The sequence below is a fragment of the Quercus suber genome, unplaced genomic scaffold (genome assembly GCF_002906115.3).
Source record: "Quercus suber isolate HL8 unplaced genomic scaffold, Cork oak 2.0 scaffold_253, whole genome shotgun sequence".
NCBI lineage: Eukaryota > Viridiplantae > Streptophyta > Magnoliopsida > Fagales > Fagaceae > Quercus > Quercus suber.
This window is the reverse complement of record NW_027069709.1, coordinates 241,614-269,225: the sequence shown is the minus strand read 5'-3', so window position 1 is coordinate 269,225 and position 27,612 is coordinate 241,614. Positions and strand designations below refer to the sequence as shown.

General features: G+C 32.9%; 1 protein-coding gene and 1 long non-coding RNA gene across 2 annotated transcripts; both read left to right on the top strand.

Annotated features, from left to right (window-relative positions):
- The first annotated feature begins 5,382 nt into the window (after positions 1–5,382).
- Positions 5,383–6,473, top strand: LOC136070697 (uncharacterized). The gene is made up of 4 exons (XR_010631923.1): positions 5,383–5,603; positions 5,848–6,023; positions 6,184–6,232; positions 6,353–6,473. It is a non-coding gene; the product is annotated as an uncharacterized LOC136070697 (long non-coding RNA).
- A 16,762-nt stretch (positions 6,474–23,235) lies between these two features.
- LOC136070689 (potassium transporter 5-like) lies at positions 23,236–26,333 on the top strand. The gene is made up of 6 exons (XM_065780974.1): positions 23,236–23,441; positions 23,531–23,756; positions 24,913–25,161; positions 25,254–25,292; positions 25,437–25,697; positions 26,209–26,333. Exons 1-6 carry the CDS (start codon positions 23,265–23,267, stop codon positions 26,331–26,333), a joined length of 1,077 nt encoding a protein of 358 aa, XP_065637046.1. The 5' UTR covers positions 23,236–23,264.
- The last annotated feature ends 1,279 nt before the right edge of the window (positions 26,334–27,612 follow it).

Below are 27,612 nucleotides of genomic sequence, written 5' to 3'. Positions count from 1 at the left end.
TTGAAACATCCAAAATACCCCAAACCTCTATTTTGGTAATTTTAGGTGCTTTAGGTGTATTTTGGTCATCTTCTAGGTTTATGAGTATTTTGGTCATTTTAAAAGTTTCAGGATATTTTGGTCATTTTAAATATTTTGAGGGGGTAATTTGGTTGTTTGGAAGGTTCAGGACTATTTTGGTCGTTTTATCTGTTTTGGGCTATTTTGGTAATTTTTGAGGTTTTGGGTTATTTTTGGTCATTTTAGAGGTTTCGGGTGCATTTTGGACATTTTAAAGGTTTATGAGTATTTTAGTCATTTTATAGGTTTGAGGGTATTTCAGTCATTTTTTAGGTTTAGGGTGTATTTCATCCATCTTATAGGTTTTAGCGGCATTTTTCACATTTTATAGGTTTCGGGGGGTATTTTGGCTATTATAGATTTTGGGGGTATTTTGGTAATTTCTAGGTTTTTTTGGGGGGCAGGGGGGGGTTTGGTAGTTTTAAGTTTCAGGGGTATTTTGGTCATTTTTTATATCATTTTATAGGTTTCAGAGATGTTTTGGTCATTTTATAGGTTTCAGGGGTATTTCGTTCATTTTTTAAGGTTTAGAAGATATTTTGGTAATTTATAAGTTTTGGGGGTATTTCGGTCAGTTTTTAGGTTTTAGAAATATTCTGGTCATTTTTTAGGTTTAGGGAGTACTTTGGTAATTTTCATGTTTCGAGAGTATTTTAGTCAAATTTTAGGTTTTGGGGGTATTCCAATCATTTTTTAGGTTTTGGGGTATTTTGGTAATTTTAAATTTTCGAGGGTATTTTGAAAATTATTTAGGTTTCATGGATTGTTTGGTCATTTTTTAGGTTTCAGGGATATTTCGGTACTTTTTTTTTTTTGGTTTAGGGGTATTTTGATCATTTTTAGTAGTTTTGGAGCATATTTGGTGATTTTGGAGGTATTTTGGTCATTTTAGAGGTTTCATGGGTATTTTGCCCGTTTTAGAGAATTTGAGATATTTTGGTCATTTCAGTGGTTTTTGAGAATAATTTGTGATTTTAGAGATATTATGGGTATTTTGGTCATTTTAGAGGTTTCATAGGTATTTTTCTCGTTTTAGAGATTTTGAGGATATTTTGGTAATTTTAGTAGTTTTTGAGCATATATGGTGATTTTATAGAAATCGGGTTTTGGTAGGGTATGGATATACATGGGTAAACAAACCGGATAACAATTGGGTATGGGTACTAATTGGGTAAGGCAATTGGGTATCCATAGATAAATTAATTGGGTTGGGTATGAGTATACCCACCCATACCCTACCATGGCTATCCCTATTGAGGTGCTTCTTGTTGACAGAAAGCTTGGTGAGAGAGACAAAGATCCACAACTACAAGCTTGGTCTTATTAAAGGCAAATTATATCTTATTTATGTATTTGATTCCTACAAGCTTTGATTCATTTGCTCTCTCATTGCGTTAGACTTTCATTTTACCTTTTTCTTTTTTTGGGTTTTTTATTCCAATTAAATGGTTGTTTGGTCTTTGTTAATCTTCTTATACTTTTTTATATTTACCAGCTTGATATTGCTAGGTTTATGGGATTTTTACTTTGCATTTATCTTCTGCAGGTTGCCTAAAATTTGGTGTATGTGGTTTTCAAATTAGCACTCTTCCTCTATTTTAACTCAAACTTATGTTAAAAAAAAAAAAAAAAAATTTATAGGTTCGGGGGGGTATTTGGCTATATAGATTTTGGGGGTTTTTGGTAATTTCTAGGTTTTTTTGGGGGGCAGGGGGGGTTGGTAGTTTTTAAGTTTCAGGGGTATTTTGGTCATTTTTTATATTTTAGAGATATTTTGGTCATTTTAGATTTTGAGGGTATTTCAGACATCTTTCAGTTTTAGGGGTATTTCGGTCATTTTTTAGGGTTTTGGGGGGGGTTTTGGTCATTTTTTATGTTTCGAAGATATTTTGATTATTTAGAGGTTTTTTTTGGGGGTGTATTTGGTCATTTAGAGACTTTGGGGTATTTTGGTCATTTTAGTGGTTTTTGACCATATTTGGTGATTTTAGAGATATCAGGGGTATTTTGGTCATTTTAGAGGTTTCATAGGTATTTTTCTCGTTTTAGAGATTTTGAGGATATTTTGGTTATTTTAGTGGTTTTTTAGGATATTGGTGATTTTAGAGATATTGAGAAGGTAATAAGGGGTAGGTGAGAAAGTGGGCTAGGTGGTTATTATTATAATTTAGTGGGCTTTTTTTATTTTTAGCTTGACCTATAGTTGCGTTTGTAAAACGTCACTATAGGCTCTTGTAAGACCTAGGACCTATAGTGGCGTTTATGAAACGTTGCGATAGGTCTTTTTAAAAGTTTTTTTTTTATTTTATTTTTTTTAAAGGACCTATAATGACGTTTATGAAATGCTGCTATAAGTCATTTTAAAATTTTTTATATGCTTTTTTAAGGTTGTTGTTTTTTTTTAAAGGACTTGTGATGATGTTTATGAACACCACTATATACCCTTATATGACCAGGATCTATAATTTTTTTTTCAATTGGCTTTTTTTTTCTTTAAAAAAAAAAAATCACCTATAGTGGCATTTAAGAAACACTGCTATAGGTCCTTTTTTAATTTTTTTAAGAGGACCTATGGTGGCATTTCATAAAACGTCACTATAATAGTGTTCATAAATGCCACTATAACTCCTTTTTTAAGTTTATTATTTTATTTATTTATAAGGACCTATAGTGACATTCATGAATGCCACTATAGGCCCTTGTAAGACCAAGACTAATAGTGGTATTTATAAAATGCTGCTATAGGACATTTTAAAGTTTTTTTTTTTAATTTTTTTTTTTATGAAACGCCACTATAGATCATTTTTAAAATTATTTATTTATTTATTTTATAAGGACCTATAGTGGCATTATGAACATTGCTATAGGCCCTTGTAAGACCAGGACCTATAATGGTATTTATGAAGCGCTACTATAGGTCTCTTTAATTTTTTTTTTCAATTACCTTTTTTTTAAAAAAAATTCCATATAGTGGCATTTATGAAATGTTGCTATAGGTCATTTTTAAATATATATATATATATATATTTTTTTTCGGTTTTTTTAAAGGACCTATAATGGCGTTTATGAAATGCTGCTATAAGTTCTTTTAATTTAAATTTTTTTTAAGGTTGCCATTTTTTTTTAAAGGACCTATAATGGCGTTTATGAACGCCACTATAGGCCCTTGTAAGATGAAACCTATAGTGGCGTTTATGAAATTTTGTTTTTTCTTTTAAATTACCTATAGTGGCATTTATTTAACACTACTATAGGTCATTTTTAAAGTTATTTTTTTTAGGAGGACCTAGTGTTTCATAAAACGTCACTATAATAGCATTCATAAACACCACTATAACGTCATTTTTAAATTTATTATTTTATTTATTTATAAGGACCTATAGTGACATTCATGAATGCCACTATAGGCCTCATTGGACCAGGACCTATAGTGGCATTTATAATACGCTGCTATAGGTTCTTTTTTATTTTTTATTTTAATGAAACACCACTATAGATAAATTTTTTTTAATTTTTAATTTATTTTATAAGGACCTATAGTGGCATTCTGAACACTACTATAGGTGATTTTTTTTTTTTTTTTCAATTGCCTTTTAAAAAAAAAAAAAAGCCTATAGTGGCATTTATGAAATGTTGCTGTAGGTAATTTTTTAAATATANGTTGCATTTAAAAAAAAAAAAAAAAAAAAAAAAAAAAAACCTCAAACTTAGCTTTGTTCCTTTGTAATGTCGAGTTATTTTGAGTTAAACTAGGAAAATTATAATAATCTTTTTGTTTAATTTAATTATTAATGATTTTTTCTAATATATATATATATATATTTAGTTGCTTTTTTTTCACAAGTTTGATACTAACTGAATTTGGTCTTAATGTTTTGCCATATCAATTAAGATTTTCCATCAAATTCATGATATTATTGAAAAAATTATAATCATATTAATTTCATTTATACTATCACGAAGAACATCTTTGACATAAATAATGAAAATAAAATATATTATTTTATTTCATTAAAATAGTTGTAATTTTTTTTTCTTTTATCTTTAATCTCTTTTCAAGTTGACTTTTTCACAAATCTGTTAGATGGTATAAAGGTCAAATTGGATGAGTGCGGGTAAGAGATACTATTACTTGACTGTATGACTTTAAAGATAATTTGGAGTTGTTGTAATTTATGTGATTGTTGTTAAAAATTAGCTATATAGAACAAAGACCCTAATTATGTCTATATTTATTATTTATAATACATGTATCATACATATTCTCTTAGGGCATCAGTATTTGGAATTGTAAAACTCCTAATATGTTATATTTTAGCATCAAACACAAAAGGAAAGCATTACCCGAGATGCCAATTTTTTTTAAAAAAAATTTACAACCAAGCTACAGTAGTGCCCAAAATTTAGAACCGCTGTAGCAAGGTTGCAAAATAAAATAATGTTTTTTATTCCTTCTCTCCTAAAATATCTCATTCTTTCTCTCTTCAATCTCTCATCTCCTCTCTCTCTCTCTCTCTTTGGGTTATATTATTTTAATGTGTAGATATATTATTTAATGTGTTCTATAGGAAATAAAAATTAGGATGTTGAGTGTATTATAAAGTGAGATGATATAATAGATAAATAGTTTTTAGATGGTAAAATAGAACATTTTTTGCAATCCTAGATGCTAATGCTTAAGCAACAATTTTTACATAATATGTTCCTTCTTATCATTCATATGTAGTTTTTCTATATATAATATTGAACATAAAATTTTTTAATCCACCAGTGTTTATGAAAAATTATATAATTAGATAAAATGTGCATAACTACTAAAAGAAAATTTAATTATATCTCTCAACTTCATGTCATATTGTTTTACCTATTGGCCACACATCATAATTTAGTTATGTATTGATATAAATGCAACAACCTTCAATTAGTATATACGATAAGCTTTGTCACTTAGAAAAAATAAAATAAAAATAAAGAGTCTTTACCATGTGCAATACGCGTTTATATAAGCTATAATTTTTCCTAAAAAAAAAAAAATAAAAAAACTTAAAACCCTCAAATTTGTCAAAAATTGAGATAGTACAACTTTCCCTAAAATTGTATTGTTTTCCTTTGGTTCCAAAGATGAAATGTTGGTTTTGTCCCCACGAGTTTACCAAAGTTAAGTAAAGTAAAGTAGATCCAAATATTTCATACGGATATTGAGCCAGCACAGCTCCACGTTGGCACTGTACCGTTCAAAAAACGCACACCTGTTTCTTTAAAAGTCCTTCACAAGACCCCACGTAAACAAAATTCTTTTTTCATCAACTCCAAGAACATCCAGAAACTCGTGTGAATATGTTGTCTGTAGGTCCGTACTGTGTTTTTGAATTTTGATTAGAAGTGGAGCTTGAGCATAATAACAATTAACAATGGCTGTTGGAAGGCGTAGTAGAGCCTGATAGGTCCTCTTTTGGTGGTCAACTTTGTGGTGTGTCTTATTGTTCTTGGACTGGCTGGATGGTCCCTTGACAAGTATATTGATAGTGAACAGAATCACCCACGTATGCTCTCTCTCTCTCTCTCTCTCTCTCTCTCTCTCTTAATAGTTGAGTATCTCTTCTTTTTTCTTCTTTTTTTATACATCGATAGTTGATAGTTGAGTTGGGAGCTGGGGCGGAGGACTTGAAAACTCCAAAATTAAAGGTGTTAAGAGTTCAGCTACAACTTACAAGACTCTTGGCGTTACTTAGTATCTCTACGCTCTACTGTTTTAGTATCCGTGCTACTTGTTTGATATCTTTACAGATTTGGGTGGGAATTCATAACAAGCTTTATGTTGATCTTTGCTTTGATAGCTGGGGTCGTTGGTGCTTGTTCTGTGCTTCCTGGGCTAGTGCATCTTCGGGCATGGCGGAGTGCAGTTTGGCTGTGGCAGGCTCTTTAGCAGTTCTCTCCTGGGCCATTACAGCTCTTGCTTTCGGGTATTTCAATACATTACCTCCTTACAACATCTTAATTTGTTCATGATTCCAGTACTGTTTCATGTTTGTGTGACCAATTCTTGAATTTCAATGAGCTAAAATAGCTAGGTAATTGTTAGTGATTCGATGCACTAATCTTGGGTGTATATTATATTGACAGTCTGGTATGCAAGGAAATCATTTTGGGAGGACGCAGAAGTAAACGTCTGGTAAAAATTCTCAACCAATAACATAGATAGATGCCTTTGTCAAAATGCTGTTTATTTATCAAATTCAAGTCCCTCCTAGTTAAAAAAATAAGTGATGCCTTAATAACTGGTAATTTGCAGCAAATATTGGAGGGCTTCATATATTCATATCACTACTGAGTCAGTTGCTGTATATGGGGGTTCTGCATGCTGGGGTGTTTGACAACAGCTATGGACCAGGTTATCGTTGCTACGACGCCGACAATGATGCTGGTGGCGGCACTGCCATGGGTCATGAACCCAGAATCCCAGAACTTCTGATGTAATCTGAAACATCTCACAAATGTTTCCTTAAGAGGGTGTGATGATACTTGAACTTTCAATTTTTGTGTTTTTGTATGAAATGGAATTAGACATGCCTGAATTTTTCTGATTGATTAATTTATCCAAACAAAGAACCGCATGGTGAGGTAATAATTGCATCCAACCACAGAGAAATTAGGAAACAATATTACCCCCAAAAGGGCGGCCCATGGAGCAACCCTTGGTAGCCCAATTATAATGACTAATTAAGGAGAGGCCCAATAAAGCCAAAACAAAAGAATTAATCCATCAACTGAGGAATGAATACGAACCGAGGGAGGAAGGAAAGATCCTCGGCATGAGCAACTAGTTGGAGTCATGGTTTTAAAAACCGGTACGGTGAAAGAACCGGAATAGAGGGTGTTTATCGGTTTTATGGTCCGACCGGGTCCGACCAGTGGTCGAACCGATAATGTCAATATAAATAAATAATAATTAATTATAAAAATAAAATAAATATTTTTATAACTAGTCATTTTACTAAAAAATTTAATAATAGTAAAACATTAAATATTAACTTACCAATTTTGGACACCACTTAACAAATTCAACCAAAAAAAAAAAAACCATAAAAAGGTAAATTGTAACAATTACAAACATTTTTAGTTATTTTTAATTTGTCAAATAACCAAAAGAAAGTCACCAATAGTATAAATATATTACCCACATGATACTTTTTCCCACCTATCCTACACTCACACGTCTATATCACACCCACACATTTATTCAAACTTTCAAATATCTCTTGGACTTTATATATATATGTATTTTTTTTTTTTGGTTGCTTGTTTTTTTTTTTTAAAGGACCTATAAATGCCACTATAGGCCCTTGTAAGATGAGGACCTATAGTGGTGTGCTATAGATATGCCTATAGTTGTGTTTTTAGAAAATGCCACTATAGGTACCTATATTGGCGTTTTTTGTGAACACCACTAAAAAAATGTTGCTATAGGCAGTTATTTTTATTTTATTTCTTTTGGGTAGTGGTGGTGTGAATTTGGAAAAGAACTGTTGTATACATGAGAATTTAGATGATTGGGATTATGAAATAAACAAATAAAGAATAATAAGAAGAGGAGATGGTGTGAATAGTGTCATTGGTGTGGTAAAAACTAAAAACGTGTAACAATGGCTAAAGTCTAAAGTGAGAGTTTGGTGTGTATTCTTTAGGTGCAAGACTGGTTGTTTTAAGTAGGACAGGTTTTGCTTCCAACGTGAGTATAGTCAGGAGTGAGTGGCTTAGTTAAAATGAGAAGTGAGAATTAATAATTAAATAGGGTTGGTTTGACTGGCCAGATCATGTACACTAGTAAATGACTTGGTAAACTAAGTTTTAAATTTAAGCACCAGTTCTCTGTAACAATTTTGTTTTGTTTGTATATATAACCATGCAATGCAATACTTGCTAACCAATAAAGCTCATGTATAAGTAGCAATCACCATAAATCAATGTTGATGGTGTTTGGCTATGCATGATAATCTTATTATCCAAAATTATTAAAGAGTTAAAGCAAAAATTGTGGAATTGAAAAAAAAAAAGTAGTCAATATTATGGGAATAATGTTTCTTTCTCTTATATGAATGACGTCCCATCATAAATCGAACTAGTGATATCAACTATTGTGAGAGAGGAGAGGAAGAAGCAAAACATTATTTCCTAAGTACTTAATTAATACTTTTGTATTTTTGAATTGTTAGATGCTTCCTATAGGCAAACTTAACATATTGATTGGGGTGGTTGGCTCCTCTTGTTTAAGGTTCTCAAATTGTTTGTGAGTAAGGTTGTTATCTATTGAATACAAATCCAATGCCTAACTTTGGATGTTCTATTTATGTTCCACTAACTCTATCAAAGAATATGTAAAGTTACTTATTCAAAATTTCAAATTCCTTAAACTCCATTCGTGTCAAAAGTTATAACAACAAAAATAATAATAACACTTGACTCACCTACTGGAAATTAATTTATTGGAAAAAATCCCAAGGATATGAATAGCAGAAGTCTCCAGTAATTGATGTTTGAGAGTGAAATTTGAAAAAAAATAATAGATGAAGGGATACTAATGTGGTGTTTGGTACGGGGTAATATTTTAGAATTCTCAGGAGTTTTTAAAGATTTCCATATTTGGTTACAAATTACGATAGGAAATCAAATGCCAGGGGTATCTGAATTCCTCCTTTAAACCTCTCTCATAGGAATGTGGATTCCTTTAAAATAGGTGGGTATCTAGATTCTAAAGTTTAAAGGAAATTGTATCTTTTATAAATTGTCAATTTTAACCCTTTTTTCATATCATTTAAGCAATTAAGATAAAATCTAAAACAAATCATCAATATCTTTTCCCGCTAAAATAACATAAATAGGATAGATATAATTAATAGTTTATATTTTGTTTTTTATTATTTATTTAGAGGAAGATTTTTTTTAAAAAGACTTGGTAGTTCACATTTAAATCTAACGATAGAATGAGAAAAATAAATAATTCATTTAAGATTCTTGGGAATAAACCAAACATTATCATCTCACATTCCTAGAAATCTTAAGAGATTCCCAATGAAACCAAACATAGGAATAGTTACTTTCCTAGGTATTCAGATTGCAAGGAATCACATTCCTAGGAATCTTAAGAGATTCCCAATGAAACCAAACATAGGAATAGCTACATTCCTAGGCATTCAGATTGCAAGGAATCACATTCCTAGGAATCTGGATGCTAGGAGTAATGTAAATTCCCTCGTATCAAACGCCACATAAGTGTTTGTTTGGAATAACTTATTAGTTAAAACTGAAAATTTTTTACTGAAAGTGTAGAAAAAATGTTAAAAAATAATCTGAATAATACAGTGGAACCCATGAATAATATCAAAAAGTACAATGAGACCAACGAATAGTATCAAAAAGTGCAGTGAGACTCATAAATAATAGCAAAAATAAGCTGAAAGTGAAGATAAGCTGAAAAAATTCAGCTCATGCCAAACGCACACTAAATTAAGTAATAGCCTAAGAGGAACGACGTTTTTGTGTCTACAAAAGGAAAGGTTAAGCATGCAGCAACTAGCACATGTAACAAAGAAAGCCATCTTAGAGAAACAAAAAAAAAAAAAAGAGAATGACACAAAAAATGTATGTTTAAGACTTTAAGTATACCATAGCACTCGTACCCATTCTTAAGTATGTTTTCATTGCGTTCAACAAAAAAAAAAAAAAAAAAAAAAAAGTTTTCACTTTACTTTAGGCTATAAAAAAAAAAAAAAAAAAAAAAAAAAGTTTTCACTTTACTTTAGGCTATAGCAGAGTAATCATCAGATAAAAACACTAATCAATTTTTGGTATCGGCAGGGATTGAACCCCAAATCTCTTATTTAACTATCCGAGACTTTACCAATTGAGCTAATTAGAACCCACTTGAATAAAAAGAAGTTAATGACCAATTTATCTTATAAGAAGTTAATTATTTATAATTGATTTTGTACTAATCAATGTCTTATTCTAGTACAACAAACACTATATAAAATTCATTTGATAACCATGAGTTCTGTGTTGCTATCATCCAATTCTAAGATATGCTTGACAAATTTTGTCTCAACAGGATAATCTCATATCAGTGGTTGTAATCCAACATCATGTTTTGCGTAGATTTACATCTTTAAGCTTTCCTTTGAGGTGTATATATATAAAAGATAGAAATTTTACTCTAGCCTAATCTAAGTGTATATGTGTGTGAAGTTCTCTCTTAGAGACTTGAACCCCGACCCTTGCCCCCTATATTACACACGCACTTATACTTGTGAAGTAACCTTCATCTTTGAAGTTTAATATCTAAAGTTTCAACAACATTTGGCACAAAAGATCGAGTTTTTGAATTTTAATCCTTTTTTTCTCTCTTAAACATTTATAATTGTATCAAAACCTTTTCTTTCTTAAAAAAAAAATCTTGTGATCAATCAATTACATAATTGTTTGTCACCAAACCAATAAAAAGTTAATTATTTGTCATTATCTCAAAAACTCCTAATATTATCTATACTATTAATAAGAGGATTCCTCTATTTTGTCTTCAATTTTTGGTGTATCAAAATATCCTCATACAAATTCTGAAATAATACCCTTTAGTTTAATTTTTTTTTCCAACAAAAAAATTTAAAAAAATTTTAAAACAGTAATACTATCTCACATACAAAAGGAAAAAAAAAAAAAAGTATTCAAATGTCTGATTCCTATCGGTATTTGTTATCTATTTGAATTCAAATACTTCAATTATCTTTATAAAAAGAAATACAAACTTACTTCTTCCAAAAAAAAAAAAAAATTTACTATCTCACGTAAGAACTACTTATATCATCTTTCTTTTGTTCAAATCTCAAATTTTTTTACTTATCACAATCAATAAATTCAAATGTCTCATTGAGTTTCAATTTCTTACAGTTTTCTATCTCATTTTTAAACATTGTTTCACGTTACCTTATCTCCTTTTAAAAAAAATAAAAATACACATGATTATTTATATATCACTTTTAAGTATTATAATACTAAACCCAAAAAAAAGAAAAAAAGAAAAAGAAAAAAGAGCATTATTACACACGCAAAGCGCGTACGTGTGATGAGTCTAGTCAAATAAAAATATATAATATAAAAAAAATACTATTATACATAAACAACTATTATATAACATAAACTCAATAACACTTTTTAAAAACTAATCTATCAATTCACGTTCAGCTACAAGTTCACAACATTGAAGTGTTGTACAACACCAGTCAATAACTTGCTATCAACAAAGCTAGAAAACTTGCTATCAACATAAAGTTACAACACTAAGCGAGAGAGTAATACAGAGAGATAGATAGATAGGTATTATGAGATTTATGTTTTTATTGTGATATTGTTTTGTTAAACATTTTAATAATATCATTCAATTTTTACTAAAAACTATTTTGATTTGATGAGATAAATTTATTTGTAATTTCAAGTGCATTTTTTATTAACGAAACAAATTCTATTAAAAACAATTGTAACAGTTGTAGGCAAATTAACAAGAAGTTAAGTTTTATGAGGTGGGACAGGGCTTCACAGGCCCCAAGGGGTGGGGATGGCTCTGATGGGGCAAGGAAATTTTTCCCATCATGCGAAGCGGGGTGGGGATGGCCCACATGGGACAAGGAAAATTTCCCCATCATGCGGAGCAGGGTGGGGATGGAGTAAGACAAAAAATTTGAAAGAGAGATGTCGTTTAATTTCATAAGAGAGAACATTGAAATCTCTTCTCCCACTTGACAACATCTGTTCTGCAACATCATCTTCCCCCTTAATCAGTAAAGGTCCGATGTTCCTATATGAAATTTCTAAAGAGAAACGTTGTTTAATTTCAGAAGAAAGCAAACTGAAATCTCTTCTCCCTCTTGATGATATTAGTTCTGCAACATCATCTTCTCTCTTAATTAGTAAGATCTGGTTTAAACATATATAATAATTGAATAATTCATACTAGTATTTCAAAAATACTTACTTGATCTAGTAACATCTTTTGGTGCCCTTTGTTTTCGTTTCTCTAGATTATATTTGATTCTCTTATTTGTAATTCCTTTTTGTCGCACATATGAGGGATCCAATATTGGCAAGTCATCATGTGAGCTCTTCATTAAACCATCACCATTGGTGGCAGTTTCACTTTCATCAATCAAACCATCATTGTTAGCATCAACAACTCTCTCCATATTCAAATTTGCCATATCCTTTTCAATTAATTCTACCATCTCCTTCACTTTCATTTTGCACATTTCAGTATGACGAGTTGTCGCTGCACTTTTGCTAAATATATCATAAACTGAGTGCATTAATTCATTGCGACACAATGTCACTGGCATCTGTTTACTCATACTTGATGATGTTGCATATTTACATGAGGCACTATCTTTTTTTTGCATCCTTTGTCCATTGTTTCAAAAAATATTGAGCCGGTATTTGAGTTATGTTTTTTACATTGATTACTTGTAACACATGTCGGCATAATAACCCCAAGGATTCAAACATTTTACAACTACATGTAACAACATTATCCAAAGAATTAAATTGGACTGTGCGTACCCTTTGATGATCCTCTTCAATAAGTGCAAAAGTGTGAATATCTCCATCATGATTAACTTCTTCTATTTTGACCCCCAATGTAGAAGCAAACTCAAGTTCATATAAGTAGAATATTTTGCGAGTATATATAGATGTTGCATGCCGTAAAGTTCCACTATGCTGGACTATTTTTGGAGGTGCACCTTGATTATAGCGAAAATCCTCTTCCAATTCTTCTTCACGCATCTTTTTCCTTGCAGCCTCATAATGAAGTACAAATTCTGTCAAATTCATTGTTTTAGAGGTCATGTTGTGAAAAACATTATTAGTGCTTTCACTTCTTGATGAAGCTTTCATTTTGGCAGAAAAAATATTTAGGCTAAAAACTGGACACCACTTTTCGTGAATTTCATACAAAGATTTAAGCCATTTGTCACCTGCCAAATTATAATCTCTTATCAAGCCATCCCAACAAGAATTGAATTCTGCTTCTGTCTCACACCCATAAAGAATTTTATTGAACCGACTCTTAAATGCAGGATGTCCATAATGGCTTCGTAATTGTGTTGTAGCATTTTTTGAAATGTGCCATAAGCATAAGCGATGGCTTGTCTCAGCTAATTTTATGGCATTGATCATAGCTTGACACTGATCTGTAAAAATCATCTTTGGCTTTTGATTTTCCATTGATTCTATAAATGTCTCAAACAACCAAGTAAATGAAATAGTTGTCTCGTCTAACAAAAAAGCACAGCCAAACAATACATTATTCCAATGATGATTGATACCTACAAGAGGGGCACATATCATATTATACCTATTAGTCTGATATGTAATGTCAAAACACACTACATCACCAAAAGAGTTGTAATCAATCCTTGACCTGCCATCCCTCCAAAATAAGTTAGAGGCTGTTTGGATTTTCAGTTTCCATAATTCATAACTCAAAAATAGTGGAACCCATGGTTGAGAAGTCTATTTGGATTTTCATAACTGTGTTTCCAGTTTTTGTTTTCATCACTCAATTCTTTGATTTTTGAGTGATAAGTTATGGAAACTGAAAACACATTTTAGGTGTTTTCAATTTCCAAAACTTTGTTTCCAATGACATTTTGGTAATTAAACACACATGGAGGGACCAGTCGCAACTTTTGACCCTTTTTTTTTCCTTTCTTCTCCACTGTTCTTCAGTTGTTCTTTCTTCTTTTCTTTTTATGGTTGCTTTTTTTTATTTATTTATTTATTTTTTTTATATATATATATTGGGTTCGGTGAGTTTGTACTGGGGATTGAAGGGGGGAAAAAAAAAAAAGTAAAAGCTGCACCAAGTTACAAGTATGGGGCTTACAAATAGTTGAAAACTTTGAGTGATGATAAGTTGAGTGATGGTGCCAAACACACTTTGCGTAGAGTAATGGGGTATTTTAAGTGATGAGTGATGAATGATGAAAATTGAGTGAGGAGTGATAAGTGATGAAAAATAAAAATCCAAACAGCCTCTTAGTCATTCGATTTTCTTAGTCCACCTAAATTGCACGGTGTTAAAAATACTGAATAATTGTATTGTATTTCTCAGTGAAAGAATATACATGAGTGCCTTTATATAGAAGCATATGAGTGCAGTACAAGTAAGAGTGTAGTACAAGAATGTGTGCTATACAAGTAATCTAGTTGAGCCTAAAATCCACACCATTATACACGTTAACAGCCCCCCTCAAACTCAAGGTGGATGTGAGACCAACTTGAGGTTGTCTACCAAAGTATGAAGGCGTCCCTTAGGATGTGACTTGGTGAAGATATTTGTAAGTTGATCTTTAGAAGAGATTGAGATCAGCTTGAGAGCATCATGGACAATATGATAACGGATAAAATGACAATCGATCTCGATGTATTTAGTCCGTTCATGGAAGACATCATTGCAAACAATATGAATGGCACTCTGGTTGTCACAATAAAGAGGAGTAGCAGAGGATGTAGACACAGTTGAATCTTTAAGAAGCCATCGTAGCCAGAGGAGTTTAGATGTGGCATTAGCAAGGGCACAATATTCTACTTTAATACTGAAGCGGGCCACATGAGTTTGTTTCTTACTTCGCCAAGAAATCAGAGAAGAACTAAGAAGAAAGAAATAACCAGTGGTGAACTTGCGATCAGTGGGATTTCCTGCCCAATCAGTATCGGAAAATGCACGAATAATAAGAAGAGACTGAGCAGAGTAGAAAAGACCATGGAAGAGAGTGCCCTTTAAGTATTGAAGAATGTGCAGAACATCAGCATAGTGAGTTGATCGTGGAGCAAACAAATACTGGCTCACTTGGTAAACAACATAGGAAATGTTTGGATAAATGATAGTGAGATAAACTAGGCTGTCAACCAAATGTCTGTAAAGAGAGGGATTAGACAATGGTTTCCCTCCTAAGCGAGTTAGATGCGCATTAAGCTCAACTGGAATGTCAAGAGTCTTGCTATCAATGAGTCCAGCTTGAGACAAGAGTTCAGAGGCATACTTGGCTTAAGTTATATAAAGTCCATTGGTAGAATGAGTGATTTGAAGACTCAAGAAGTAGCTGAGATGTCCAAGATCTTTCATCTCAAATTGCTGACTAAGAAAATTCTTAAGTTCTTGAATGCCACTGAGGTGATCACCAGTTATGATCATATCATCCATATACGGGAGAGTAAAATAATGCCTTTGTCAGTGCGACGAAGAAATAAGGCAGAATCATAATGATTGGTCATGTAATCCAAGTGAGAGATGGTAGAGCTGAATTTGGCAAACCAAGCTCGTGGAGCTTGTTTAAGGCCATAAAGTGTAAGTCGAAGGTGACAAACCTTGTTTGAGTCAATAGAGACACTAGGAGGAGGTTGCCTATAAACTTCTTCACTTATATCCCTATTAAGGAATGCATTTTTTACATCCATCTAAGAAAGGTCCCATTTACTAGCAGTAGCAACAGCTAAGAGGGCACGAACAAATGAGATACGAGCAACCGGAGCAAAGGTCTCTTTATAATCAATCTTATACTCCTGTGTAAAACCTTTTGCAATAAGACGAGTTTTGTAGCGCTCAATGGACCCATCAAAGCGAGTCTTAATCTTGTAGATCCACTTACAACCAACCACAAATTTCCTAGGGGGGTGTCACCAAATCCTAAGTATGGTTTTTAGATAATGCATCAAGTTCCTTTTTCATTGCAATCTGCCATAAAGGGTCAGTGGAAATCTCATGATAGGTGTGAGGTTCGTGTAGTGTAGCAAGGGCAGTGTAACAATGATGGTCAAGTAAATGTATAGGAATGGATCTTACCTGAGTTGAGCGACGAGGTGGAATGTCTTATGCAAGATCTTTAGGCTGACCAGGAGTAGGAGACCCAAGCTCAGGGTTGGGGTTGGGTAGCTCGTCTTCGACCTGTTCATCTTCCACCTATTCATTAAAGGGTGAACTAGGAAAGGGATCAATGATATCTGGTGGTTGGACAGAAAAGTCTATAGGAGAATCAAGAGCAACTACAGGAGGATCAGAAGTAGCTATAGAAGGAATATGTGTCTCATCTAGAAAAGGATCTAAAACATAGGAGGAAGATAGGGAGGCACGAAAGTGAGAGAGCTTAACAAAGAGGCGATGTTCCCAAAAGAGAACATTGTGGGAGATACGAAGACGATGAGAGACAGGATCATAACACCAATACCCCTTTTGAGTTTCACCATAGCTAAGAAAACAACAAAGCCTTGACGAGGCTCAAGTTTGTTATGCTCATGTAGCTGAAGAAGAATAAAACAAGCAGAACCGAAGGAGTGAAGGTGGTGATAGTCTGGAGGTGACCCAAAAAGGCGCTTATATGGAGTTTGATTTTGGATAACAGGATTGGGAATGCGATTAGTAGCATGATCAGCATGAAGAGCAGCTTTGCCCCAAAAAGGAGCAGGAACTCTCATAGAGAGAAGAAGAGCACTAACAGTGTCAAGAATATGACGAAGTTTTCGTTCGGTTCTACCATTTTACTGAGAGGTACTTGGACAAGTTAATTGATGAACAGTGCCATAAGAATGCAAAACAGCTTGGAAAGCATATTGAGTGTATTCAAGAGCATTATCAGATCGAAAAATTTTGATGCGTTTGGAAAACTGAGTTTCAACCATTTTTACAAAATTAGAATATACTTGCAATAATTCAGAACGATGTTTCATATTAAAAATCTAGCTATAGCGAGAGTAATCATCAATAAAGACAACAAAATATCGAGGCCTACCAATACTAGAGATAGAGGAAGGCCCCTAAATATCAGAATGAATAAGGTCAAAGATATTAGTGGATATTGATTCACTAGTATTGAAAGGCAAAGTTAGTTGTTTTTCTAACTGACATGAAACATAATCAAAATTTTCTGTAGACTCTGAACATAATGAACCTCTAGAAGCCAATTGTTGTACCCAAGAGGAAGAAACGTGACCAAGTTGAGCATGCCAAAGTGCAAGGGAAGGAATTGAAGAAACTGTAACAACTGCAGAAATAGAAATAGGAGCAACAAGTGGAAGACAAAGGTTGTCCACAGGAAACATACGCCTAACTTTGGGACCAGTCCCAAACTTCTGTCCTGTTCTCGTATCCTATACAATACACCTAGAATAATCGAATATAATGCGATAACTCAACTCAGCTAATTGTCACACAGAAAATAAATTATAAGAAAGGTCAGGAACATTAAAGACCTCAAGAACCAAGAGGTTGGAGGTCGAAACAAAACCTATATTATGACTAGACATTGTGGAACCATTTGCTGTACGAATATTAAGTGGGTGTGGTGCAAGTTTGAGTTCAGAAAATAAGGACGAGTGAGGTGTCATGTGATTGCAACAAACGAAATCTATAAACAAAGAGAAAGGAGACATACTAGATAAAGCTAAGAGAGAAGATGAATAAGATGTATTACCAACCATGCGAATGATATTGACAATGATGTTTTTAAGGTTATCTATGGACATGGTGAAAGTGCATCCTAAAGACTTAGACTGTACAGAGACAGGAGCCATTGGTTGGATACTCTCAATGTTAGCAACAGTAGCAGCAAAAATTGAAACAGTTGATTTGTTGCGATAATAGCAAGTCTTAATATTGTGGCCAAAACGTTTGCAAAAATTGCAAAAACGTTTGTTGGATTGTTGGTGGCGATTATTACAACAAGAAAAAGACTTGTCCTTATTCTTCATTTAGAAGCAAAATACGCAAAAATTGACTACAAAAATGAAATCTATGCCAAAAAACTGGGTAAGGAGCACTTGGACTGCAAAAAGTTAACTTTGACAAAAAATCAACAGTCAAACAGGTCCAAGTCAACAGATGAGGTCAGCAGGCTGACTGGGCAATGACGTCAGCAGCAACCTGGATGATGATGTCAGCTAGGGCTGATATGGCATAGTGACGTCACATATTACGTTAGCAGTAGTAAGGACAGCGGCGCATGAGGTGTGTAAACAACATGGCAGAATACTTCAGCAGCGCGTGAGAGTGGTTGGGAAGTTCGATGAGGCCAATTCTTTTCTGATGAGGTAGATCAAAGAAGGGTGATTCAGATAACGGTAGTGATGAGATGATTGGAGCAATACTGAAGGTGTGTGATGCGCATGGAACAAATTGCCGAATCTTTGACTGGCGCGTGGCGGCACATGGAGGGTCAAATGATGATGATTCTGGCGGCATTGTGTAGATAGATTGAAAACCTACACGGTGATATGTCTTATGTCCTAATCGGAGGTCCTATATGGAAGATCCAATGAAGGTAGTGATCTTTGGGGCAGTGATCGAGCTTCTTGCAGTGAAGATTCAACCTTGAGCACCTTTGACGGCGGTGGAACAGTCAGGAGAGGGCACGGAAAAGGTTTATTGGCCGAAGAAGTTAAGGCAGTGGAAAATACCAACAAAGACAAAACTGCAAGACACAAGAAAGTTAGAGCAATGACTCTGATACTATATTAGAAATACTAAATAATTGTATTGTATTTCTCAGTGAAAGAATATACATGAGTGTCTTTATGTAGAGAGACATATAAGTGCAGTACAAGTAAGAGTGTAGTACAAGAATGTGTGCTATACAAGTAATCTAGTTGGGCCTAAAGCCCACAACACTATACACATTAACACATAGAAAAACAATGGGTCTTCAGCTTGCCTTCTTTTAAAATGATTAACCAAGCTTTGTGCATCACCTGCCTCAATTGCTTTTAGTTTCTCTTTATTCACCAAATTATAACAATCCCGTCTTGTGAAACCAATATTGGCAAACCCCCCATTTTCTTCAACTAGATAAGAATATGCATTAATTGTTCTTGTACCAGCTTCTTTAAAAGTTTTTATGACACCTGAATATTCATTTGTTATTTTTTGGTTTGACCTCAAAAATTGTCGTTGTTTAGCTTTGGCAAGCTCATGATTATGTTCAGAATCAAATGAGGTCACCTTCCATTCACCATTTTCAATTATAAACTTAAAACTAGCTTTACAACCCGTTCTTGTCTCTAATCTGTTTACCTTTTTAATCTCACAAGGATTCTTGTCTCGTGGAAATCCTTCTTTTGAACACACATGCTCTCGTTGACGTATAGTATATTATTTTATTTTTCCTTATACTAAACCCAATTTGCATAGCATATTCATTATATAACTTATAAGCTTCCTCTTCACTGTTCACAACCATTCCAAGTAAATTTTCACTTTGACCTTCATGATTTACTATCATAAAACTGTCTCTCATGCTAGTTTTTGTAGTGTCATCTTCTTTATTTTCAATAGCAACTGCATCTTAAATATTTCACAAATATGAACATACTTAGAAACAAAAACTAAATATAAGAAATAAAAACAACTAACTATTTACACTTTTCACATATTATTATAATAAAATCGTATAGCCTTGAAATAACTACTAGATCTTATCAACATCTCCAAAAATATATTAGATGTGATATCTAGCTTGCGTCATCTACAAACATAACATCATTTTGATTTGTAGTGTTTGACTAGATAGGAGGTTGTTAAATATGGGCGAGTGTTTGATCCTATGTAAATTAAATTTCAAACGAGCTTGTTGAATAAGGCAGAGTGTATGATCCTATGTAAATTAAGTATGTAGGCTCTAGTCTCAACCAAACAAGAAAACTAAAGAGACTTTACGTCCCTGCGTTGTACAAGATGAATTTTAACCCAAAATTATAAGCAATAGCACTAGGCAATCAAATAGTGGCAGACAGATGAATTTTAACCCAAAAATTATAAGCAATAGCACTGGGCAATCAAATAGTGGCAGACAAAGGAAAAGCATATCTAGTCAAATGCTACAGATAAAAACTAATATATATATATATATATAAATTAAAACGAAGGCATTTGAGAGTCGAGTGCAATACGAAAGCTACAAAGGCAGTGTACGATCCTATGTAAACTAAAACTGAAATAACAGCACCAAAGGAAAAGCATACCTTCGTCAGCCATTGACAAAAGCGTACCTCCATCAGCCATTTGTGTCTATTGGTGCAGTGTAGTAAGAACTAAGAATCAAGAACTGTATTTTCTATTATAATAGAATGAAACACAAATAACTTTTTCACGTTAACATCAGCCATTAAAGAAGAAGGAAGTTTTCCCTCTTTTTTTTTGGGGGAGCGCTTAAACAAAGAAATTTTCCCTTTTAATTTTTTACTGTTTACACAATTCTCTTTAATTTTGAATTTAATCAGATAACATTTAAATGTGTGTGTCTTTTACTTTAATTTTTATCTTAAAATGAGTCAGCAAAATTTTAAATAAGTGAAAGTTTTTTAGTAGAATAATTGACTACTAGAAAAAAATGATGTAATCCACAATGAAGACTATAATTTCTTCTACTTATGACCTGTAATTTTAATTGTTATGACTTAAAAATTATTTCTTGGAATGTATTTAGAAATTAAATAGTCAAAATTACTGTTTTGCTCTTAAGATGTGAAATGGCCATTTTGTCATTATATGATATTAAATGTAAGTTGCAAAATGGGATGTCAGCCCATTTGGTATATGCATCTAAAAACTGAAAATTGTTGTTTGAAAATATTTGTGAAAATACGTGGGTTCACGGGTTTAGATTTTCAAGCTCCCTTTTGAGGCCAAAGAAAAATAAGGCTTGAATGGCTGAACAGGGGTTGTTTGATACAAGATCTTAAACACATGTTTTTAGTTTTTAAACAATATTACACGTATTTTCACATACTTTTTCATCCACACGTATTTTCAAAAAAATTGAAAATTGTTGTTTGAACACACATACCAAACGGGCTAATCTCTTTCTTCGTGGTAAAACCCATTAACCTTGGAACACAAAAAAACACCGCCCCTCAACGACTACTGCAACAAGTTATGAGACAAAAGGCTAATGTAGCAGGTTGGAGGTTGACTCTGCTGTGCTTGTGCTCCCTTTATTTTTATCTCAATGACACGGACATAGAACTAATAAAAGAACACGGGGGGATTAAGCAATCGCCGAAGACGGTGACTTTAAATCTATAACACGCTTTCTATGCTTACCTATGAATTATATTTATACCTAATCATTTCTTTATTCCACCACCAGGAATAATTTTTCGGGTCAAACACTTCTTGTCCCAAACCATAGTTATTTCATAAAACTGAAATTAAGCAGCAATAGTTTAGCCAAATAGAGTACTTATCATATGTTCCGTTTCTAAAAAGTACGGTTATATGTTTTATAAGGCTAAGACTTTTTTTTTTTTGGGGAATAAAATAAGGCTAAGACTTCAGCCACTAGAAATGATATTTCAGGCAGCCTGTTTATTCTAGGGTTTATTTATAATCATCACTTCCATCTCGCTATAAATGAAAGTTTACAAATGATACTTATATAATTTTTTTTTTTTTTTTTTGTATACGTATTTTAATTAAGCCAAATAAATTTAACATATTTGTTAAAATAATCAAGATAAAGTTGTAGATGTAAGTGCAGATAATATAAAATAAGTACATGGCCTGATGGCCCACCTAATTTAGAGTCAGAGAAAATTGTTATTTTGTTTCATTAAAATACATGCCGTTTGCAAAGTTCTATGTATTATGAGAACAATATTTTCATAAACACACATAATTATATATTGAAGTGTAAAGTCGTGTAAGTGATGCATCCGATGGTTTATACTTAATTATAGACACTACCGTAGTTTTCAGAATAAAAAAGCATCAAAGCTGAAGCCAACTCAAACGTAGTGGCCACTGAAATTCTGCAAAATTGAAAATTTCAACTCTAGCTGTAATTTTATATATAGCATGGGTGGCTTATTTTACGACATTGTTGATTCACATTACACGTAAATGCTTACTATATTGACAATAATTGCAATAATGCAATATAAACTAATGATTTGAACTTGAAAGTTTACTTTCAAAATTCAGAAATGCGAACGTCTTATGCTGAACTTGGCAACGACTTCTCTCGATTGGGACCTCAATTAATAAATATGGATCCCCACTTCTTCCTAGAGCGTAACAGATTATATAATGACATCTTTTTTTGAGAACACGGTAACCCACCAATTATAACGATACATTCATATTAAATTCCTTACCGTTCAACCCCACTATTCTTTTAAGCATTTATTTGTTTTTTAACGGGATAAGAGATCCAAGCTCCATGTTTTTTCAACTTAGGGTCCGTTTGGTTGTCATAAAATATTTTCCGGAAAATAAGTATTTTCCGGAAATGCTATTTTCCGAAAAAAGAAAATATTTTTAAGTGTTTGGTTGTATTAGGAAAATTGTTGTGGAAAATATTTTTATGTGTTTGGTTCTATTAGGAAAATGCTATTTTCCTACCATTTTTTCACAATTTCCGGCTCTTTCTCTCACATTAATGCGGCCAGAAAAGCAGCTGCAGTGCATTTAATGCGGTGATGACAGCTTTTCCTTAAGATATTTTCTCGTCCTAATCATCCCTAGATACGCTCAGAGCTTATCTTTGTCGTTGGGATTGCCCGAGAGTCCATTCGGGCCTTCTATTCGCTGGCTAGGTTAAGACTATTTACGTCCGAGGAGTGTAATCTCTTTGGACGAAATGTGATCTCTTCGGACGTTACTCTTCTTTTACTTCTGGGTTGGCTGCGTTCAGATGAATTCTACCCCGACCCGCTATTACTCTTCGGATGTACAGTATTTCTCAGGACAGGGCCCACAGCCCAATAAGTATGTCTGGGCTTTCATCCCCCACAATATATATATATATATATATATATATATATGCACACACTAATTTAAGGGATATTGCGTTATATATCTCTTATATAAAATATTACTTTAAATCTTATTTTAAATATTCAATTATTTATATTTGCAAGAGTGAAAACGGGATTTGGATAAGAGACTTTGCTAGCATGTTCCACCGACGTTGAATTTATAACTTTAACAAAATGCATTAAAAAAATTTAAATACTACTATAAACAACAACAATAACAACAACAACAACCAAAAAAAAAAAAGTCTAAACAAATAAATATCGCCCTTGCATGTATGACTTTTGTGCTTATAAATCCGGTAGCAAGGCATAGGTAACAAAGAAAGCCATCACTGGAGAAACAAAAACAGTAGCAAATGATGGCAGAGAAAGTGGTGGAGACTAGAGAAACTGAGATGAACGAAGGAACAGAAATAACAGTTGAGGAAAAGAACATGAAAGAGCGAAAGCTATCATGGACAAAGCTGTGCCGGGTAGACTCTCTGAATATAGAGGCTGGAAGAGTTTCATCCTTTCAAAACCATGCCTCCAAGGTTTCTCACTGATGGCACTACTTTGATTGTTTTGATTTATGGTACTTAAACTAATAAGTTGTGACTGACTCGTATTTTTGGGTGTGGAGCAGGTGAATTGGCAGAGTACGTTAAGTTTAGCATTTCAGAGCATAGGGGTGATATATGGGGACATAGGGACTTCACCGCTTTATGTATACTCAAGCACTTTCCCCAATAGTATTAATGATCAAGAAGACGTTATTGGGGTGTTGTCTCTCATCATCTACACCATTGCGCTCCTGCCCATGATAAAGTATGTCTTTATCGTCTTGTGGGCCAATGACAATGGCGATGGTAAGAAATGGATTTTGTTTCCTTAATTTGAATTCTCTTTGTCTTATTAACACATAAGATATTTTTGTGTTTCGAGCCCCAATGGTTCCAACGCCTCTTGTTGTGCATGGTCTTGGACATTAGGATTCAAATTCCACCATTCCCCTCTCTTTATTGGGCAATTTTTACCTACTCCCAAAAATAGTGCTTTGGGCTTTCACAACAGAGATAGTCCCAAGGTGGGTCCCACTCCCTTTGTGATCATCCAGAGCATTGCTCTGAGAATATGTAAATTTTTTCGTTCTCTATTTACCTACAAATCCGATGATTCTAACACCTCTCACCGTGCTTGGGTACTGAGATTCAAATTCCACCAATCCCGCCTCCCCTATTTACCTAGCAAAAAACTTGTCTGTGGCGTTTGGTACAGGGTAATATTTTAGGATTCCTATGAATGTTTAAAGATTTCTATGTTTGGTTGCAAATCATGCTAGGGAATCAGATACCAGGGGAATCTGGATTCCCCCTTTAAACCCCTCTCAGTAAGAATGTAGATTCCCTTTAAAACATGTGAGAATCCAGATTCCCAAGCTTAAAGGAAATTGTATTTTTTATAAATTGACAATTTTAACCATTTTTTTTAAATAACTTGGTAGTTCACATTCAAATCTAAGGATAGAATAGGAAAAATAAATAATTTATTTAAGATTTTTGAGAATAAACCAAACATAGGAATAGCTACATTCCTAGGAATCAAATTCCTAGGAATCTGGATGCTAGGAGTAATGTGGATTCCCCCATACCAAACGCCATATTAAGATATTTTTTGTAGTCTATGAATGCATTATAACTTATGGTAATATTTATGGTAATTAAATAAGCCTGACAAAGTACTTTTCCTAGATGATTCTAACACCTCTTATTGTGCTTGGGTACGGAGATTCAAATTCCACCAGTCCCCTCCCCTATTTACCTAGCAAAAAACTTGTAAGGTATTTTTGTAGTCTATGAATGCATTATAACTTAAGGTAATATTTATGGTAATTACATAAGCCTGACAAAGTACTTTCAATTCTCTAGGTGCTAGGTAGCGCACATTCCATGCATATCTGATGTAGTGATAACCTTCCATTGTTCTATTTGGTTCAGTGCTCTGAAAATCTAATGTAATTTGTAGGTGGAACATTTGCACTCTATTCTTTGATACGCCGTTATGCAAGGGTGAGTTTAATACCAAATCAAGAGCCAGAGGACAGGGAGCTATCTCACTATAGACTTGAATTGCCATCCAACCAGTCGAGACGAGCTCATAAGATCAGGGAGATGCTTGAGAAAAGCAAAAGTGCACAAACTGTACTTTTCCTTGTTACCATCATGGGAACTTCCATGGTAATTGGAGATGGAATTCTTACTCCATCCATTTCAGGTCAGTTTCTGCTTTGTCACAAATTTTTTGACATAGTGAAACAGTACAAGACTTATCTGTTAACATTTCACAATGATTGGTCTTTGCTGCAGTTCTTTCTGCGGTGAGTGGGATACACTCTCTAGGCACAGGTATTATGTTTGCAATAGATTTTAGTGTACTTGATTCTAAGAGAACCCAATAAAATAGAAAGTAGATAATGCTTCAAACATAGGCAGCCAATCATTTTGCCACCATAACTAGGAATACCTCTGATGTGTTAAATATTCATCCAGATGCTGTTGTGGGGGTTTCAGTAGCAATCTTGATCCTACTCTTTTCTGTTCAACGATTTGGCACTGATAAAGTGGGCTTTTCGTTTGCTCCTATCATCTTTCTGTGGTTTTTGTTCATCAGTGGCATTGGTCTCTACAACTTATTCAAATATGACCTTGGGGTATTACGTGCTTTCAATCCAGCATATATCGTAAAGTACTTCAAAAGAAATGGTAAACGAGGATGGATTTCCCTCGGTGGGGTTCTTCTATGCGTAACAGGTGAGAGATATAAATTAGTGTTTTACTAATGTTTGCCCTTAGAGCATGTATGTATATATCAATAACTCATTTTAGAAAATTTTTTATATGAAAAAATGAAAAAATAACAAACATTTTTTTTACAACTTTTTCGATTTTCCATAAAATATTTTTTAAAGTGGATGATTAATGTGTGCCCTTAAAGAATACATTAATTAGACCCTATAAACTAAAGGAAAATTATTAATTTATATTGTGCTACTAATATAAAGTTTACACTGTAAATTACAAAATTGGGTACAATATTGTATACATTTACAAAAAATGTACAGTTATTTACATATAATTACAATTGTTTACAAAAAGTGTACAATTTTTTACCTAGATACGTTGAACACATTTGCTATTACAATTTGAATCTATAATTACCCTAAACTATAATTATAGTGTTGTTTATATTTCTACCTTTTTTTTTTTTTTTCTTTGGATTGTTTTACCTTTGGTTTTCTATTTTGACTGGGGACAAAACCAGGGACCGAGGCCATGTTTGCTGATTTGGGTCACTTCAACGTTCGAGCAGTCCAAGTAAGCTATACAATAATCTTTCCATTTCTCTTTCTATTAAATTGTGAATTGCACTTTCAAAATTTATGGTGATTTTGACTCCTGAAATTTAATTTAATTTTAATTTTAGACCCTAACACTAAATAATTTTTTTTTAAGAGAGCGGTAAACAATGTTTTGAATAAAGTTCTTCGGCCCATACCCATTAATTAATGAGCTGTCTATTAAATGCCAACTAAAATTAGACAAGGTTTTTTATTTTATTTTTTTTTTAGTAAACAATAATATTTATTAAAACACACACAAAAATAGTAATATTAGTATTTTAAACCGAGTTTAAAATACATTACATAATCCAAGTACAACTATAAAAGAGCCTAACATTTGTAGTTGTAGACTGGAGGTTATAAATAGAGGACACTAGATACGCATAATCAATGTGGGATAAAAATCTCTACTTTTTTTTGAGTAAACAATAATATTTTATTAGAACACACATGAAAATAGTAATATTAGTGTTTTAAATCGGATTTATAATACAATACATAAGCATAGTATAACTACAAAAGAGCCTAACTTTTGTAGTTGTAGACTGGGATTATAAACAGTGAACACTAGACACACACAAGTTGATATGTATTTCTAGTGTTGGCTTATATCACTTTGCTTATATATTTATGTTTTGAATAAATTGTTATATTCTAATTACAAGTGGTTATAATGATCAAATCATTAAGGGGACATAGAGCAGAAGACTCTAATAAAAGATACTATATAATGTTTGGGTTCAAAATCCATCATTTAAAACTTGATTGGTAAATTAAAATGATCCTAGACTTCGAGAGTGTAATTTATAATTCAATCTTTTTCTTTTGGAATTCATCTTGATCCTGTGGTTTATTTTATTTAAAAATATATTTTGAAAGCCAAAAGTAATTTTTGAGACATGCGGTAAGAACCCAATGGAGTATGAAACCCCGTTTGAGAATTCATAATTGATTGGGTTTGGGATTTTATATGGGTTTTTGTTTAAGTTAGGTCTCTCTATAAAATTCATTGCAAAATAAAACGTAAAAAATGTCATGCCATTTAATATTATAAGGAAAATGCTAAAGGTATTATAAAAAGTTTTACTAAATAAAGTTTACAAACTAATGTAACAATTGATGCAAATGATCTTCAACCATCTCATAAATGAATATTTGAATTGTCTTAATGTAGTGAAACTTATAGTACTCATAGCACTACNTTAGGGTCCGTTTGGTTGTCGTAAAATATTTTCCGGAAAATAAGTATTTTCCGGAAATGCTATTTTCCGAAAAAAGAAAATATTTTTAAGTGTTTGGTTGTATTAGGAAAATTGTTGTGGAAA

Coding starts and splice junctions, on each gene's coding strand:
- LOC136070689 (XM_065780974.1), top strand. CDS start 23,265: ATGATGGCAGAGAAAGTGGTGGAGACTAGAGAAACTGAGATGAACGAA. Junction 23,442..23,530: donor TTCAAAACCATGCCTCCAAG/GTTTCTCACTGA, acceptor TTGGGTGTGGAG/CAGGTGAATTGGCAGAGTAC. Junction 23,757..24,912: donor GGCCAATGACAATGGCGATG/GTAAGAAATGGA, acceptor TGTAATTTGTAG/GTGGAACATTTGCACTCTAT.